Source organism: Ambystoma mexicanum, chromosome 3q (genome assembly GCF_040938575.1).
Source record: "Ambystoma mexicanum isolate Mex_15411 chromosome 3q, UKY_AmexF1_1, whole genome shotgun sequence".
Classification (NCBI taxonomy): Eukaryota; Metazoa; Chordata; class Amphibia; order Caudata; family Ambystomatidae; genus Ambystoma; species Ambystoma mexicanum.
This window is the reverse complement of record NC_090926.1, coordinates 766,331,900-766,351,675: the sequence shown is the minus strand read 5'-3', so window position 1 is coordinate 766,351,675 and position 19,776 is coordinate 766,331,900. Positions and strand designations below refer to the sequence as shown.

The window sequence follows — 19,776 nt, the reverse complement described above, 5'->3', positions numbered from 1 at the left end:
ATGCCAGATTTAGGCTACTCTGTCACAGGCCACATATATTATATATATATATATATATATATATATATATATATATATATATATATACACACACACACACACACACACACACACACACACACACACACACACACACACACACACACACACACACACACACACACACACACACACACACACACACACACACACACACACACACACACACACACACACACACACACACACACACACACACACACACACACACACACACACACACACACACACACACACACACACACACACACACACACACACTCACTCACTCACTCACTCACTCACTCACTCACTCACTCACTCACTCACTCACTCACTCACTCACTCACTCACTCACTCACTCACTCACTCACTCACTCACTCACTCACTCACTCACTCTGATATGGTTCCCAAGGAGACAATTCACACTCTTCCATTTCTTCTAGACTGGGAATGTGCTTGCCGGGGACCTCTGCAACCTTAAGTTTGTCATGTGATAAGATGACCCAAGTATGGAATTCACTAGTATGTGTATTTATCTGTTGTGCTAAACTCAATTTTGGCTTCTTCATGACAAGCATTAATTAGGAAAAGGGTCTGATCAGGATTGTCTGAAATATCTGTGGTTCCCATGTGAAAGTTGGCTGATTTTGGGTTTGTTTTTTTGGCCTCTGCAGGACTCCACCAAGTGCCACCCAGATCACAGCAGTGCTTGCTCACTCCTCCCGGGAGCTGCTATTCCTGGGCACTGAAAGTGGCAGTGTTTTTCAGGTGCAATTGCCTTCTTTTCATGTGCTTGATGAGAGGACCATCACGCCAGAGATCTTACAACAGAGGTAAAAATATGATGGTGTCTGGAAACTGTTTTATCTGTTAGATGAATGCATCTTCTTTAAAATCTGTGAATGGGTTTTGTTATAAATGTAACTGGGGTCAATGACGAGGCCAACAAGGAAATGTAGTGCAAACTATTTATTTAGGAAATATAATACAGGTTGGCCAAAACAGGGACTATGTTGAATCAAAGCAATGGCGTTTTCTTGTATTCTCGTGTCTGTCCGTGGATCGACACAGTCCGACACAAGCTGAGGCTTAAACTGGTCCTGCCACTCTTCGACTTCCCTTTCCTCAAGATTTTCTCCCACGTACTGAAACGTGTGATTAAAGGGGTTCCTGCTCCCTTCTTCTCCATTCTTCTCACCGTTTATTTTCCCTTGGGCGTCAGTACCAGGTTTAAGGACACACCCTTCGAAGGGATTGTGTCCTCCGATGTATTCCTTATCTTAGATATCTCCTTCCAGCTCTGCTGGCCTCGGAAAATTTTTCTCTAGAGGGCGCTGCGCGTCGACGTCCGCCGAGTCGATGTCCCTCGACAGCCGCCGTATCGACGTCGACGTCATCCTGCCTATAAAGGCCGCGCGCAGCGTCCATTGCTCAGTTCCGTTTTTCCGCGCTTACTCAGGGCCTCAGAATACCGTTGCTCAGTTTCGTAGACAATTTATCCTATTTACCTCGAGATATTCGATCCGTACTCGATGGCTTCCTCGTCGGAACCGACGACCCCTCGGTCCGGCTTCAAAAAATGCCGAGATTGTGGGAAAAGGATGTCGCTGACTGACCCTCACAGAGTTTGTCTGTGGTGTTTGGGAGCTGAACACCATTGTTCGGAGTGCGAGGACTGTATGTCCATGACAGTTAAGGCCCTGAAGGAGCGTAGGGGGAAGTTGGAGAAAGGTAAGACTTCAAAAGCTTCTTCTTCCTCGACGAAGTCGAGACATTCGTCTCCTCGTCCCCATTCGTGCTCCAGGTCTCGGAGTGGGTCCCATCACTCCTCGAGATCGAAGCACTTGAAGAGGAGACGTTGAAGATCCCCTTCTCTGTCCTCCTCTTCCTCTGTTTCTCCTAAGAGAATCCCTTGCCCCACAAAACATAGTTCCCGGGCTGAATGGGAGGAATTCCGCAAAAATATGATGAGAGTCTTCGAGAAAGCGGCCTCGACCCCCTCAAAGACTGCCGAGAGCGATGCTCTGGTCGAAAGACCCAAAGGTCAAAAACGCAGCGAGTCGCAGTACCCGGCGAAGGAAACTTCTCGAGCGCGTCACAAACCCTCCAGTAAAGCTATGACCTCGAAACCTTCTTCGAAGGTTCCGTCGACGCCGAGGTTGGTGTCTTCGACGCCGTTGTCGAAGGGACCTTCGACACACGGGTCTGTCGACTCAACGCCATCTTCGACACCGGCGTCGACGCCAAGGAAAGTCACGGTTACGACGCAGCCAGTGACCATCCCCAGGTCCTCGATGGCGTCGAGATTGTCGACTTCCTCGAGCAGAATCCCAATTCTATCGAGGACCTTGAGGCCTCCGCCGTTGTTTTCGACGCCACGCCCGAAGCCTTCGGCGTCGACGACATCGACGTTTTCGAGGCCGATTATGACAAGTTTGGCACCCTCTGCCTTGGAGATGGGTTTTACACCCTTTGTGAGTTCAGAACAATTGAGAACTATGTCCTCAATTTTGGAAGAGGGAGAACTATCTGAACAGGAAGACACATTTGAGTTGCAGGGACCTGCAACCCCAGTTAGAGAGGAGTTATCCTCAGAAGAACGCAGGTTAAAGGATCTTCATGATTCTTTACATGAGGCAAGTGGGTTAGACACTTCCCCTGAGGTGGAGTTTGCTAGGCCAGACCCGGGGGAGCATGCTGAAACCCCCTATAGAGCCTTAATGGCCAGGATCACAGAATGTATGGGGTGGTCAACACCTTCACAGGCTTTCCAACAAGATGACCTCACGGATATTCTTGACAAAGGTCCACAGGAGGATCCTGTAGTGCCCTTTCATAAAGCTCTTCAGAAGAAGATTATGACGAACTGGGAAACCCCAGATGTCGTCCCGGCAGTAAATAAAAAGCTGTCTACAAAATACAGGGTATCTTCTGCAGACCCGGAGTTTTTGTCAAAACACCCATCCCCAGAAAGTCTGGTGATACAGGCAGCATCTTCTACTGACGTCAAGACTGCTTACGCTACCGTCCCACAGGACAGGGACGATAAGAAATATGATGCTATGGCAAAGAAAGTTTTTTTCAGCATGTAGCATGGCGTTAAAATCTGTTAATGCTACTTGCACCCTTGCTAGATTCAGCCATACACTTTGGGAGTGTGCTTCTACAGCGGCTGACTGCATCCCGGGGGGAGAATAAAGGGAGGCGTTCCTAAATATCATACAGGACGGTAAAGACGCTATGTGCGAATCCCTCCAGACGGGCATTGATTCGGCTGACAGTATCAGCAGAGCAATGGCGGCAAGTACAACAACCAGGAGATTCGCTTGGTTGAGAAAGTCTGGTTTTGCCCCAGATGTGCAAGCCAGGCTCTTGAACATGCCATTCGATGGCTCTTTTTTGTTTGGGAAAAAGGCGGATGACAGTTTAGAAAAACTGCAGACATCAAAAGCAGCAGCAAAATCCCTAGGCGCTGCAATCCGTCAGACACCTTTTCGTCCCGCAGGAACCTCTGCGATGGGCAAGTCCTTTCGTTTCTACTCCGCATTCGGAAGAGGTAGAGGACGACCAGCTCAAAGGGGACAAAGAAGAACTGCCCGAGGTGGACGGGGTAGATATTCAAAAGCCGCAGCAACAGCAGGTGCCTCTTTACCATCGGCATCTGCATCAGCCACCCCAAAACCACTCTGAGGACTTCCCTCACAGGACACCTGTAGGAGGCAGGTTAACTCAACATCTGGCGGAATGGCAGGCTATCACGTCAGATGCTTGGGCATTGGAAACAGTTGCCCAAGGTTACTGCCTGCCTCTCCTACGCATACCTCAGTCATCCACCGGGGATCAGCTCTCAGAAAGCTCCAGATCCGCTCCTCTTGCAGGAAATTTTAGACCTGCTAGAGAAAGGTGCCATAGAACCGGTACCTGTAGCGGAGAGGAACAAGGGCTGGTACTCCCCTTACTTTCTCATTCCAAAGAAAGACAGAGGACTGAGACCCATCTTGGACTTGCGAGAATTGAACAAATTCCTCAGGAAAGACAAATTCAAGATGGTAACTCTTTCTCAGATCCTTCAGGCCCTTCAGTTCCAGGACTGGTTGGTATCTCTGGACCTCCAGGACGCTTATTTCCATGTGCCTATCCATCTCAAACACAGGAAATACCTGAGGTTCGCAATTGGCAACTCTCATTATCAATTTCGGGTACTGCCATTTGGGCTGACCTCCGCCCGAGGGTCTTCACCAAGTTAATGTCGGTAGTGGCGGCAAGTCTAAGGAGGGAAGGGATTCACGTCTACCCCTACCTGGACGATTGAGCTGTATCTTCGGAACAAGCTCAGATCCAGCTAAATCACGTTTGCCACTCCCTTCACAGGCTGGGCTTCTCCCTCAATTTAAAGAAGTCACAAATGATACCATCACAGAGACTCCAGTTCATCGGAGCGATCCTGGACACTTCCCTTGGAAAAGCCTCGCCACCAGAGGTGAGGGCTCAAGATATTCTACAGATGGTTACCAAGTTCCAAAATGCCCAACGTCTCCCAGCCTTTGACTTTTTGAGGTTGCTAGGCCTCATGGCATCCTGCATTTTCCTAGTGCCAGAGGCTCGTCTGAGAATGAGATCTCTCCAGTGGGCACTGAGAACTCAGTGGTCACAATTCTCAGGAAGAATGACAGATCTTGTTCAGGTTCCCGCCAGGGTGGCTCGAGACCTTCAGTGGTGGGCCTGTCAGGAGAACATTCTGAAAGGAGAGCAGTTTTGGCAACCTTGGCCGGAGATAACAGTAGTCACGGATGCCTCACTCACGGGGTGGGGAGCCCACGCCAACGACTTGACCATCAGCGGTCGTTGGTCTCCATCGGAGTCCAGACTACACATCAACCTGTTAGAGCTGAGGGCCATCAGACTTGCGCTGAAGGCTTTTCTGCCATCTGTACAAGGAAAGAATGTCCTGATAATGACAGACAACACAGTGGCCATGCATTACCTCAACAAAAAAAGGAGGCGTAGGATCACTACCTCTGTGCAGAGAGGCGATGCAGCTCTGGTTTTGGGCAATGCAAGAAGGAATCTCTCTATCGGCAGTTCACCTAGCCGATAGAGAGAAGAACTTGACAGCGGATGCTCTGAGCAGGCAGAGCACAGTCTCCCACGAGTGGGAACTAGCTCAGAAAGTCCTTCAAGAGATCTTCGCCCTTTGGGGAACCCCTCAGGTGGATCTGTTCGCCACCAGTGTCAACAGGAAGTGCGACCTGTTCTGCTCAAGGGAATTTCCCCCAAGAGGAGCTCTGGGAGACACGTTCATAGTGGACTGGGAGTTTCCACTTCTGTATGCGTTCCCACCGGTACCCTGTCATTCCTCAAATGATCAGGAAGTTGAGAAGATTCCGGAAAACCATGATCCTAATTGCCCCGGATTGGGCCAGGAGAACGTGGTACCCGGACCTTCTAGACTTGTCCATCTGCCCTCCAATTCGACTTCCACTCAGAGAGAACCTACTCTCACAGAAGGGAGGTCAGGTTCTCCATCCAGACATCAAACCCTCAGCCTTCACGCTTGGCTTCTGAAAGGCTGAGGTACAAGGATTGGGACCTCCCTGATGATGTTATGGAGGTGTTGCTTTCGGCAAGGAGGCCAGCAACACAGTCTTTATACCGCTGCCGTTGGAACAGATTTTGCAGCTGGTGTAGAGAAAAGAATATCGACCCTTTTTCATGTGGTACACCAATGGTTTTGTCCTTCCTACTCTAATTGGCGAATTCAGGCCTTCAAGTTGGCACCATTAAGGGCTATCTCGCAGCGCTATCCATCTTTAAGCGCACTGCGGAAGAACCATTCTATTTCAAGTTACCCTTGGTAATACAGTTTCTAAAGGGATTAACCAACGTTTATCCCCCAAGACCATTCCAGGTTCCCCTATGGGATTTAAACTTAGTCTTAACTTTCCTGATGGGCACACCTTTCGAACCACTCCATTCTTGTTCGTTAAGATTTCTTACCCTTAAAACTGTTTTATTAATAGCACTTACATCTGCTAGAAGGGTGAGCGAGTTACAAGCTCTTTCTTGTAAACCCCCTCATACAATCTTTCACAAAGACAAAGTTGTCCTGCAAGTGAAGCCTAATTTCCTCCCACAGGGGGTTTCTGAATTCCATATCACTCAGAAGATTACCCTGCCATCTTTCTATCCTCCTCCTCATCCGGGGAAAGAGGAAGAGAGGTTACACAGGCTGGACCCTAGAAAGGCTTTAAGTTTTTACATCAGTAGACTGGCCAGGATAAGGCAAGCAGACCAGCTGTTTGTAGGCTACACAGGTCACAAGCTGGGGTTACCGATAACTAAGCAGACCATTTCCAGATGGATCATTCTAGCCATTTTGGAATGTTATAAACTGGCAGGAAAAGAGCCCCCTCAAAACCTTAGGGCTCATTCGACCAGAGGTATTGCAGCTTCATCGGCCCTCAAAAGAGGAGTGCCGGTTAAAGACATTTGTCCTGCCGCCACATGGTTGTCCGTCCATACCTTTACACGATTTTACAACTTGGATTCCTCCTCCAGTCAAGAGACTAGGTTTGGAAGGGCAGTATTGCACTCTATTCATCAATAGAAGGCAGCATGAAGTCAGTACTCCCACCTCCAATAATAGAATACTGCTATGGGAGCCTATCTAAGATAAGGAATACGTCGGAGGACACAATCCCTTCGAAGAACAAGTTACTTCTTACCTTGTAACGTTCTTTCGATGGGATGTTCCTCCAACGTATTCCTTATCGACCCTCCCATCCATCCCTGCAGTTCTACTTCCCTTGTTGTTACAGCTTACACTCCTTCAGGGTGATTAGTCTAGTCCAGACAGAAATACTGTGGGCTACAAAACGGAACTGAGCAACGGACGCTGCGCGCGGCCTTTATAGGCAGGATGTCGTCGATACGGCGGCTGTCGTGGGACATCGACTCGGCGGACGTCGACGCGCAGCGCCCTCTAGAGAAAAATTTTCCGAGGCCAGCAGAGCTTGAAGGAGATATCTAAGATAAGGAATAAGTCAGAGGAACATCCCATCGAAAGAACGTTACAAGGTAAGAAGTAACTTGTTCTTCTTAACTGGTCTTCTCAGGATCTATACTCCTTAGTTATCTTCCATTTAACTGCAGGGATTGTAGGGTTTTGCCTCCCTTGGGTTTCCGAAGTGGGCTTTACGATGGCCTCCGTTACCTCCCTGCCTTTGAATCTTAATTCCTACCCTCATCACTACACCCTGTGATGAATCTGATGGAGTCATCACTGATTTCCCAGCAGTAACCTCCTCCCATGTGGCCAGGGGACGACAGTCCCTACCTGATCCTGATCCTGGGGGTGGATATATGAGGGAGGATCACATGAGAGGAGACCGCTGTCGGGGCAGTTGGTGACGCCATCAGACAAGGCGCAGCATTCTCCCCTTCCACCTCAAGAAGACCGTATACCCACGTTTTTGACGGCTTGTTGTCATCCCATAAATCCCCTGGATTGTTAAAACCAGAAACCCCTTCCTTTATGTCGATCTAGACAAAATTCCATTTATACCGTAAACATTCACAACACACATGTGCTCCTGGAGGTATGGTCGTGCCGGGATGCAGCTTTCTCTGGTCCAAGCCACAGCGGGAAGCCGTCAAGTGAACATGATGCTGCTGGAAACGCTGGAGAGACATCCACATTGTGTAAGAAGCTGTCCCAGAGAAGAGACTTCACTGCAGAGGCACGCCATAAGTCGCAGATTCTGCGAACTATCAGTGATTATGCCCAGAGCCATTTGGGACCCCGGGGCACACCGGCACACATGCAATCAAGTGAATTCATTATGCGAGACTGCTGTTCTGTTCAAAGGCTGTTTAATTGCAAACAAAACCCAATGCCCAAAATGAAGACTATTAAATACCGACAAGATAAAGTGCAGTAACGAAACCTGAACAAATACCTATGCATAAAATGTTAATGTGGAGGGAAAACTGGAGCAAGTGTTACCCTAAGTAAACCTATTGAAACACAACAAAGTTGATGCAGCTGTGGCATAGTAAAAAGGACAGTAAAACCAATAAGACATCCTGGTAAAAGCATTACACCAGGCAGTTGACATTTGGGGAAAGATACCTGCCAGTGAAGTATACCCGGGAATCTGCACGACCCCAGAGAAGGATTCCTAGCAGGGGAGTATACCAGGCAAACCGTCAAAGTTGTATAAAATCTCTAAAGATTGTGGTAAGATACCTGGCAAGATACCTGGCAGAGAAGTATACCAGGGAGATCTCAGAACTATATAGTGTTTACTTCTAATTGATTTCACACGTCTTGATCAAATCATTTTCACCTTTTGTGGTTTCCGTTCCAAGTTGTCCAGCGACTGCTCTACCTCCAACAACAGCCGAACATTTCCTGACACCCATTTAGTAAATTGTTGGCAGCTCTTATCTTTCATAGCCATGTTCAATTTTCCCACTAAAGAGTTTTAATACTTCTAAAGAAGGATAAAGACTTACGGACAACAGATATAGGAGCACACTTAGGGAGCACTAGAACTTTGCACCAGATTCGACCTGCAGGACGATTCCAAGCAGAATCCTCGATATAAGAAGTAAGATCGGTATTGTATGTTAAAGCAGGTCAAACTTTCGCGCTGTCATTTGTAAGTACTGGGGTCAATGGAAAATGTGCCATATGTGCCTATGATTTTCATTTGAGAGATGCATAACCCGCATTTATTCATAAGGCACTGCCAATGTTCCATCTTATTTTGGAGTGTACATATGGTAAACCAAAATATTTATATTGTTCAACTTGGTCCAATTTCTCACTTTTAATTCTCCACACACAAGGACATCTCTTCTTGGCATTTCCGCAAACCATGATTTTAGTTTTTTTAATGTTGCTTGTCTGATCATGCAAATCAATGGCGTCATCGAGGGGCCCCTGCAGTGCCGCCTGCGTTTGGTGGCAGATGACCAAATCATCTGCGTTAGCTAGATATCAGCATTTCATTTATCCCAGTCTCAGAGGAAAGGTATCTGTAATACCAAGCCATGATCTCAAATCCACAAAGTATAAATTGAATACAGATGGCGCTAACACACAAACTTGTCATACCCCACGTTTAGTGGTCACTGATTTGGATGAAGAGCCTTCTCCATCCAGTCTCACCCTTACCTTTGAACCGGAATGAATGATGAATGGCAATCGGTATCTCTAATGGGCTATTTGGGATCTTCCATTTTTTAAGTTGTTCCCACTAGATATCCCTGCGAACCACATTGAAAGTGTAGGAAAGGTCCACATATGCTATATAAAGAGGTCTTCTTTCCAACCTCCCCACTTTGATCAACATCTTAACTGTTAAACCGTTTACTGATGTCCCAGCCCTTCTAAAACCTGCTTGATTTTCATCAAATTTACCTGCCATTCTAGTCTGGTTATTTAGGATTTTCAAGACTATCGAGGCAAAAATGTTACTGCTTGCATCAAGACGGGCGATAGGTCGATAGTTGTTTGGAGACATTCTGTCGCCCTTCTTGTAGATGGGGATCAAAATGGCTGTCTTCCAAAACTCAGGGATCGTCTTAGAAGCCAGAATATTCCTGAAAAAATATCCAGGATTTGTGACCATAAGCCTGGATCAGCTTTCCCCACAAAATTAGATATCCCATCGGGGCCAACTGCTCTGGAACATTTCGCTGCTCTAATAATATGTTCTGTCTCTTCTCTATCAAAGTCTAAATGCCAGAACGTAGGCTACTTGGCAACCAGCTCTTTCTTAGTTTCTATAGACAAATACATATTAGCTGAATAGTCCATGCAAACCTTTTCAGGAATAGGATTTGCTTGGCTTTCTTGAACACCAGGGTCTGCACTTCAAAATCTCCAAAAACCTCTTGAGTCCTTGGTCTTGAGGACATTTAACATCTCCCCATCATTATGATAGGCTCTCTTTGTGATCTCTCAGCCAGTTTTTAAAACATTGCCCTAATTTCTTAGCTTTTTGTCACCCACCAGCTCAGAGAGATTGTCCTTTTTTAATACACGCAATGCGCTACACAGCATTTTTTCCTTTCCTGAATCACTACATCCAATTTCCTTTAATACCCATCCTCGCCAGTTAAACCTAGAGGACGCAGCACTTGATTTAATCTCGAGATTTATATCTTTTAAAAGTGTGATAAATTAGGCACTGATGCAAAGTCCCTACATTCATCGAGAGCTAGGCAAATGGGGGAGGCTCTCAGATCACAATTGAATTTATTAATAGTCCCTTGTCTCCATGTGAGTCGGTTGCCTGCATTATTAACACTGACATTGACTGCCCTCGTATATTCTTTCTTTTCCCACACTAAGAGAAATGTACTTCCTACTAGCATATGATCACTACTAGCAGTATTAAGGATTTCAAACCCCCTGCACACCTTAAGTAGGGGGAGGGAAATTAAGATATAATCTGTAACTCAATCTGCATAATACATACAGCACGTTGACCTATCGTCTTCTCGCTGAATATTAGAATGCACTTTATGGGTCATTTGTTTAACATGGCTGCACAAATAGACTGTTGTCCTTGAGAAGGACTTTGTTTCGGGACATTTTAAAATGATTACGATGAAAGCCAGGCAAAATGCACCTTTTATTAAGGGAAATGTATTATCTTTAACATTAATGAACTTGACACAGTGATCAAAGATTTTTCAGAGTTCAAGATTTTCTACCTGCGAGACGACCTTCTCATTCATTTATTTTTTTTAATGACTATTTGTGTTAACATAGAATGAAAACTACAATTTTCTGTGTCATAATTATGTTTCATGCATTACATTTTGTTAGCCGGCATTAGTAGGTTGGCTGGCATCAGTGGTTTGAATGCTCATAACATCGTTGCAGAACATTCATTTATAAGAACAGAAAAACAAATGCGAGAAAAAGGGAACAATGTCTGCCTCCACTTAAAGCCACCCAAAAATTATCTTAGTCTAGGGGTCATGCAAGGGATAGGATACAAGTACAGAGTTGAGTCTGGGTCGGTTTGGGAATGCTTGCTGATATCAATAATACATTTCAGTGTTATGATGGCGCTGTAGGTCATTGCTGATTAGTCAAGTATACATCTGGAGATTTCACGCTCCCCTCTAAAGGTCTACCTGTCCATACTGTTGCTACACAGAAGAGGACATTACACACTTTGTTGTTATGCAAGGTATGTACAGAGATTAGGCAGGAAACCTCTTTTTCTCCCCTTATTAGGCATTTGCGAATTAGAACAATTGGGTTTGCCCTACATTATTAATTATTGGTGCCAAGCTTGGCTGTTTCATCAGTACTGCTGCATCACCCCAAGGCCGAGAAACCGTTCTATAGCTAGATCATTCATTCTGATGAGGTTTATTGTACTTCAAATGGCTAAATGTGGGAGAAGACGTGGAGAACAAAGATTACTGCTACGGAAACTGGAATCCAGACTAATTTGTAAATTACAGAGCATTTACATCTGACTTAATAAGGAACATGAGATGAGTGTGCTCCTTTTATAATGGACTTGATATGTCATCTCAATGTTAGAGATGAAGGACATGATTATGATCAGTTTGGAGCAATTAATCGACATGTCTTTTGTGCCTTTCCCTTTGTTCATTCTTTTGGTCCCATCTATTATTAGAAATGTGACTAATCTGCAATGTTTTATAACTGTATAGATAAGTTATTACTGTCTGGGATATTGCTATATTTGTTGCTGATAATCATATAATGGAGCGGCATCTGAAGCATACTATGAAATGCTCGATAATAGGGACTTGTATAATGTCAATGGAGATTAGTAAACTGAATATGTATGGGAACTGTTGGCCTATGGGGCCGTGTGCAAGAACAATAGAGGTTTTTGACTGTATTTATATTTTAAACTTGGATTCATACTAAAGAGTTTTGAGGGACTAATTGATTCTTGCTCAGACACTCAAATGCAATGTTACACTGGTGAGTTTCTCGAGCAACGAAACCCACCTGTTAAAAATATTTGTATAATTTTTGTAATTCTTGCCATTTATGTCACATTTTGAACTTTTGCAGACTTAGTATTCACATTGCCTATTTTGATACATGAGGATAATCTGTCACCTATATTAAATATATTTTTTGTCATTGCCAAATATGTGCCAGGATAAACTACAACCATTAAGTGGTATAATAATTCACCCTCTGTCCATGGGGGTATGGCTTTTTATTCATGGAGAAGTTGGATACCAAACAAAGCAATGGATTTGACCGCGATTAGAACGGACTGATCCATTGTTTACATCGCGCAGGAAGTGACGTCACTCTTGACGTACGTCTGACGTCATTAGAATGTAAACATATGAAATTCAAAAGGGTGCCCGCAGAGTAGGTGCACATGGGACACTGATTGCGTCTAGGATGGTCCAAACAGGACATCCTTTAAACTAATTTGTAGTGGTAAGTGTACAACTATATAATTTATATAACTGGTACTACACACGTGAATACAATACTGCTATTCAGTGCCTATACTTAATACCATGGAATGCCCATTCAATGTTTTTATCTTCAGGAATGAATGGCTAATTTTCATTGATCTTTCATTGAGAGATGATCACTAATTACTTCTAGCATTAAGCATATATGGACTGGCGAGTCATATAATTCCTCTTATATTTTACCCCACCTCAATTTTCACTGGGTGATCATGCATGATAGTAGAAGGGTGAACAAGTCAATACAATCTATTACATTTAATTATACTTCTCTACAGGATGATATGGCTAATAGCTATTGACACACTATAAAGGCGAGAGTGGCACTATTAAACAATGCTCAACAAGCCATAATCAAGATTGATGAGTGAAGTGACATATATTAATCTTCACCAGGTTCTTAAATAATACAGCATGAGCCTCAAGAAATCATACTGCTTATCCTTTAGATACTTACTGATCTGAATGATTGCCCAGACAAATTCAACTTACCAGTACATTTTGGCTAAATCTAGCTTGGTAAGTGTGAATAACCAAACAGTATGCACATCCCTGATCCAGTTTTTGCCATACAAGGGCTGTTTGCATATGTAATTCTTAGAGATATGGACCACACTGGGAGCAACACGATTATGTCACTGGATAGACCTATTAGGACACTACTGCCACACTTTTGGCTTCACTATTAAAATGAGTACGGGTTTTTCGCTGCTGGCTTGATCACCAATGGAATTATAGCACTATTACCACTATTACAGTTTGCTTTCTGGTGTTTGGAACACCAATATTTAAGGATGTGATATTATGCCAATGCTAATTTGTTTTATCTGTTTTTTTCTTTTTGTCATCCCCAGCCCTCCCTTTTTCTTGCTATTCAATACATATTTTGTAACCCATTGAATCCAAATTTATATTGACAATATGATCTGTTGAATTCCTCAATTAGAGGACTGTTTTGTTAACTCACATTATATGCCAACTAATTGCTTTGATAACGACCAATGCGGTCGAAAAACGTGTTTGCTAGAGCAAACTCCTTTCTCCAGCATGGGGTCTGGCATGGATTCACATGCTCATGAATATTCCCCGTCGTCAGGCTGGGAATCCTCGGTAAAGAAAAAACCAGTATCAGTTTCGTTTCTGATCTGTCTTTCGTAGTAGTAACCAATCACTGATCTCTGCGTCATACTGACCACAGCCAATGACTGCCCTCTACCTAAGCCCCGCCTCTGGCAGCCATCTTCAGATTTTTACCGCACGTTCAAGTGTTGGGATCCTCGTGCTATTGCTCTCGAGCGTTAGTGCTATTTTTTCACGTTTTTTTTTCTCAAAAACTTTGATTTTTCGGTCAAAAGAGCCTCAAGCTCCACCGTTTCTTCATCCGATCAACGGGGACCCGTGTCGGATTCGTCTACGCCCCTCAAGGGTGAAGATTTCGTTGAGCCACGCTTTTGGAGGACTCCAGAAGTTTCTCAGGCCCATCTCGGACATGGCCCAGGAGAAGGGAAGCTCGACGCCCGGAAAGCTGTTCAGGGTCTGCCATGGATGCCAGCTTCAGAATGTCTTTAAGGAGGACGAACACTCCTTTTGTCTTTACTGCCTACATGAGGACAAGACGCACGTGGAGAAGGACTGTGCGTTTTGCGGCAATATGTCGGAGCGGACCATGAAGGACCGCCATCAACGTCTCGCAAACTGGCTGGAAGGGAAGAGCCCGTCAGGCGAGAAGAAGAAGAAGAAATCCGAGCGGTCTTCTAAGACCTTTGAGGACGCCCCGGCGACGGGGGTCCAACACAAGGCCAAGCACCGCAAGTCCGCTGGCACCGGGAGCGCCGAACGGTCGGGCTCTACGGGCGCCAGGCAGGGCGCATCCTCCCCGGCACCATCAACCACGAGCCAACGCTCTGGTTCGGGTAAGAGGAAGGCTGAGCACCCGGCGAAGCTCCTGGAGAGGCCCCGGTCGAGCTCGAAGGCCCCATCGGAGGGAGAGCGAGGCAGTGACCCTCCGCCCAAGGAGAAGGCGGTGAGCGCACCTAAGATGGTGAAAGCCTTAATCCATCCGGCCAAGGCCTCTTTCGAGACGGTCGCGGCGGCCCTGGCTCAGCCTGTGGAGGCTACACCAGTGGTAGCGACCTCGGGGCTCAGTCTCCCTGCCACCGCAGAGGGAGTCCTCTTTTATGCCCATCGACAGGACCCCCGTGAAACCTCCGATGGAGAAGAAAAAGGGGGGGCAGGAGGTCGTCGTGGATTCGGCCTCAACCTCTGAGGAAGAGCTGATCGAAGTCTTAAGCCACGGCGTTTGCGTGGAAGAAGACCAGCACGTCGGGAGGGATCCCGACGTAGGAGACGACGATAACGTCGAGGGTGCCGACGGGGTCCCTGACCGCCCGTCGGACTCCCCTCAACCAGTGCCGCAAGACAACTCGGCGGCCATTTTGTTGGCTATACAGTCCTTATGCTCGGAGATAAGGACGAGACTGCCGTTACCACCAGCGGAGGAGCCGCTGCCGACGGGGGACCCGGAGCCAGGCCCTTCTGGGAGCCCTCCCCCTAAGAGAAGAAGGATTCATCCTCCACCTCCTTTTCAGCCATCGCGCCCTGTTCAGCCCTCCTCCCCGTCCACGACTCATGGGGATGATACGGGGACTGACACAGCCGCGAAGGGTACGGACGATGAGGTTTACGACGAGGATCTGCCGTCGTCACCTCCCACCCGGACTTCCCCGCCCGACGAGATTGGATCGTTTCACTCCATGATCGCCAGGGCATCCGAGCTTTTCCAGCTCTGCCCGGAAGAGAAAAAGAAGGAAGGTTTCCTTTATCAACGGCGCGAGGCCAAGAGGAAGACGGTCCTCTCCGTACCTCTACTGGACGATATTTGGGATGAGGGCCTCGCCCTCCTCAAGAACCCATCCACGACGCCGGCTAGAAGGGATCGGTACGAGAAGAAGTACCGGGTCCCGGACGCGGCCCCCTTGTGCCTTCGGGCACAGCCGACCCCGGACTCGGTCGTCTCCGCGGCGGCCAGGAAGAAAGCGGGGGGGGGGCGCGGCCTCTACGTCGACCTCCCCGCCGGACGGCGAGGGAAAGAAATTGGATACGATGGGACGCAGGGTCATCTCGTCTGCAGCGACGACGATTAAGGCGGCCAACGCCTTGGCTATCGTAGCCCGCTATGACAGGGAGTTGTGGTACAAACTGGCCCCCCTGCTGGACTTCCTACCGGACGACAAGAGGGCGGATGCCCTAGAGATCTTGCAGGAAGGAGAGGTGGCGTCGGACCACGCCATTACGATTGCGACGGACATCGCTGACACTGGTTTTCGCCAGTTGGGCAACGGCGTGTGCCTTAGGCGGCGTGGATGGCTCAAGGCTACTGACGTCCGTCAGGACGTGCAGACCAGGGTCTTGGACATGCCGTTCGACGGAAACAACCTGTTTGGGAAAACAGTGGACGATTCCCTTCAAGCCATCAAGGCAGACACGGAGACGGCCCGGGCTCTTGGGGTTCTCCAGCAACGGCGGCCGCCCTTTCGGAGCGGCAGCGGCAAACAGGGTGCCTCCAAAGGTTCCGGCGGCGGATTTTCCACCTACCGTCAAGCGGCCCGTTCGTCGTCGCAGGAAGCTTACAGGGGACGAGGCAAGTCAGGCGGACCCCGCCGTCGTCGCCAAGGAGGTCAAGGCGGCAAAGCCTCATCGAAGCAGGACTGAACCGGCCGTGGGGTCCGGCCCCCACCGAAGCACCCCGGTGGGAGGCCGGCTGGCGAGCTTCGTCAGCGTGTGGGAGTCCATCTCCACCGACCGTTGGGTGCTGGACGCCCTAGCCCAGGGTCACGCGCTCGAGTTTCTAAAGAGGTGCCCGCGCGTCCCACCTGTGGCCAGGAAAGAACATCACGTCCCTCAACTTCTCTTGGAGGTAAAGGCGATGCTCAAGAAGGGCGCCATCGAGCTCGTCCCAAAGAGGGTTCGGGGCTTTGGAGTTTACTCAAGATACTTCCTCGTGAAGAAGAAGACGGGAGGATGGCGTCCCATCCTGGACCTACGACGACTGAACAAATTCATCAAGGCACAGAAGTTCCGGATGGTCACCCTCCAACACGTCCTGGGTCAGCTGGAGGAGGGCGATTTCCTGTCGTCGTCGGATTTGGAGGATGCCTACTTCCATATTCCCATTCTAAAGGGACACCGAAAGTTTCTCAGGTTCGTGGTCCAAGGGCGTCACTATCAGTTCAGAGCCCTTCCCTTCGGACTGAGGTCGGCACCCAGGGTGTTCACCAAGTGCCTCGCACCGGTGGCGGCGCAGCTGCGCCGAGAGGGGATCCACGTCTACCCCTACCTGGACGACTGGCTCATCCGAGCAAAGACGAAGGCGCTCGCCGTGGATCACACGGCAAGGACCGTCCAACTTCTCACGGACCTGGGATTCTCCATAAACTACGCCAAGTCCCACCTGGTGCCCGCGCAAGACGCACTGTTTCTGGGGGCGAAGCTCGACAGTGTCGCTCCTGGCCTCTCCGTCGGAGGAAAGGATGAGGGCCATTTTGGGCAAGGTGCAGCGGATGCTGGTTGCGGACGCGGCCAGAGTGAGGTCCATCAAGTCCCTCCTCAGAATGATGTCTTCATGCATTTACCTCATCCCCCTGTGCAGGCTCCGGATGCGCCCGTTGCAGGAGTTCCTGGACGCACGCTGGATCCAGACGACGGGCAGCTTCGAGGAGAGGATCACACTCGACGAGAGTTTCCGACGAGCGATCCGGTGGTGGGGCACCCACGCGCATCTGACGGCGGGCATGGACTTCCAGACCCCCGGCCACCAGGAGACAGTGACCACGGATGCCTCCCTGGAAGGGTGGGGAGCGCACACCGAAAATCTGCACGCGAGAGGCCTTTGGCTCCCGACGGAGAAGTCCCTCAATATCAACGTCCTGGAGCTCCGTGCAGTGTTTTGGGCCCTCAGGTCCTTCCTTCCGTCCCTCAAGGGCAAGGTAGTGAGGATCTTCACCGACAACACCACCACCATGTTCTACATCAGGAAACAGGGCGGAACCAGGTCCCCAGCCCTGTCCAGGGAGGCGCAGGATCTGTGGCATTGGGCCGTCGCCCAAGGGATGTTTCTGGTGCAGTTTCATCTGACAGGGATAAAAAACACCATCGCCGACTCACTCAGCAAGGAGCTGCGCTCCTGCCACGAGTGGGAACTACGACAGGATCTAGTGGACCGCCTCTTCCGACGGTGGGGCACACCCCAGATCGATCTGTTCGCGACGGCGACAAACTCCAAGTTCCGGAGGTTCGCCAGCAGGTTTCCCCAGCCGAGGAGCATGGGCGATGCTTTCTCGTTCCCCTGGGAGGGCCTGTTTCTATACGCGTTCCCTCCATTGCCATTGCTGATCCGGCTCATCAACCAGCTCAAGAGGTCACGGTGCAGGATGATCCTCGTCGCACCTGCGTGGCCGAGGCAGATATGGTTCCCGGACCTTCTGGACTTGTCAGCGTCCCCGTCAATCAAGCTGCCAGTGGACGCGGATCTTCTCTCCAGGGAAGGAGGCGCCATCCTCCATCACGACCCGAAGTCGCTGAACTTGCAGGCCTGGCTCCTGCAGCGTTAGAGTTTGGAGGATACGACATACCGGCCGACTGCAGAGAGGTTCTTGCAAAGGCCAGGGCGTCCTCAACTCTTAAATGCTACGGACACAAATGGAAGAGGTTCTCTGTCTGGTGCCACGCACAGAAGATTAACCCTCTACGGATTACGGCTCCCCAAGTACTGCCGTACCTACTGACGCTGGCCAAAGCTGGAGTGGCGCACGCGTCCATCAAGATTCATCTTGCTGCGATCTCCCGATACACCAGAACCACGGGGCGGACGTCTTTGTGGTCTCATCGTCTGGTGAAAGAGTTCATGAAGGGACTGTTAAGATCGTTCCCGCCGGTGAAGGCTCTGGCCCCGGCGTGGGAGCTCAACGTGGTGCTGACCAAGCTCATGGGACCTCCGTTCGAGCCTCTGCACTCGGCTCTGTTGAAGTTCTTGTCGTGGAAAACAGCGTTTCTTGTGGCCATCACCTCCGCACGACGAGTGTGAGAGATCCAGGCCCTTTCCTGCAAGGCCCCGTACTTGACTTTTCACGACATGAGGGTAGTGCTCAGGACGCACCCCTCCTTCATGCCCAAGGTGCCGTCGGACTTCCACCTCAACGAACCCTTGGTGTTGCCTGTTTTCTTCCCGTCGCCTTCGTCGCCGGCTGAAAGGACTTTGCACTCGCTGGATGTGGCTAGAGCGCTGAAGTTCTACGTGGACCGCACGAAGTGTTTTCGGAAGACGTCACAACTCTTTGGAATTTTGGACCTGTCAATCAGGGGAAGGCTCTCTCGAAGGCTTCCATTTCCAGATGGCTTTCCGGCTGTATCATGTACTGTCATCGGTTGGCAAACCGACCGCTGCCTGGCCGTCCGAGAGCCCATTCCACCAGAGTGATCGCAGCTACCACGGCGTTCCTATCTGGTGTGCCCTTGCTGGACATCTGCAGGGCTGCTACGTGGAGGTCGACGCACACCTTCACGAAATTCTACTGCGTCGATCGGGATTCCAGGGAGGAGTCCAGGGTCGGCCAAGCAGTGCTGCGCAACCTGTTCGCCTAAGGTGAGCCTGGTGAGGAGGTAAGATTTGCTTATTGTTGAGTTTCATGTAATGCTTAATGTTGAGCCTTTGCCACCTCCTCTGGTTGTGCATGTGTGTACTGCTATGTATTCTTGATTCATGAGCATGTGAATCCATGCCAGACCCCATGCTGGAGAAGGAACAAGTTACTTACCTGTAACTGTTGTTCTCCAGCATGGGTCTGGCATGGATTCACATGCGAACCCTCCCTCTACCCCTCTGCGGCTCTTCACTTGGTCATACTGCCACTTCACATGCTACCAAATCTGAAGATGGCTGCCAGAGGCGGGGCTTAGGTAGAGGGCAGTCATTGGCTGTGGTCAGTATGACGCAGAGATCAGTGATTGGTTACTACTACGAAAGACAGATCAGAAACTAAACTGATACTGGTTTTTTCTTTACCGAGGATTCCCAGCCTGACGACGGGGAATATTCATGAGCATGTGAATCCATGCCAGACCCATGCTGGAGAACAACAGTTACAGGTAAGTAACTTGTTCCTTATTTTTGATGCTGTTAATGCAATTGATCATACATATGTTTTTCATGTACTAAAACAATACGTGGTGCTACTGTAATAATACATGGTGAG

General features: G+C 48.8%; 1 protein-coding gene across 3 annotated transcripts in view; it reads left to right on the top strand.

Moving 5' to 3' along the window:
* Positions 1-19,776, top strand: part of LLGL2 (LLGL scribble cell polarity complex component 2) — a 908,486-nt gene that overhangs the window by 280,768 nt on the left and 607,942 nt on the right. For all 3 annotated transcript variants that reach the window (XM_069654770.1, XM_069654772.1, XM_069654771.1), the window contains exon 6: positions 697-855. In XM_069654770.1, coding sequence (XP_069510871.1) covers positions 697-855 — 159 coding nt within the window. The remainder of the gene's footprint in view (positions 1-696; positions 856-19,776) is intronic.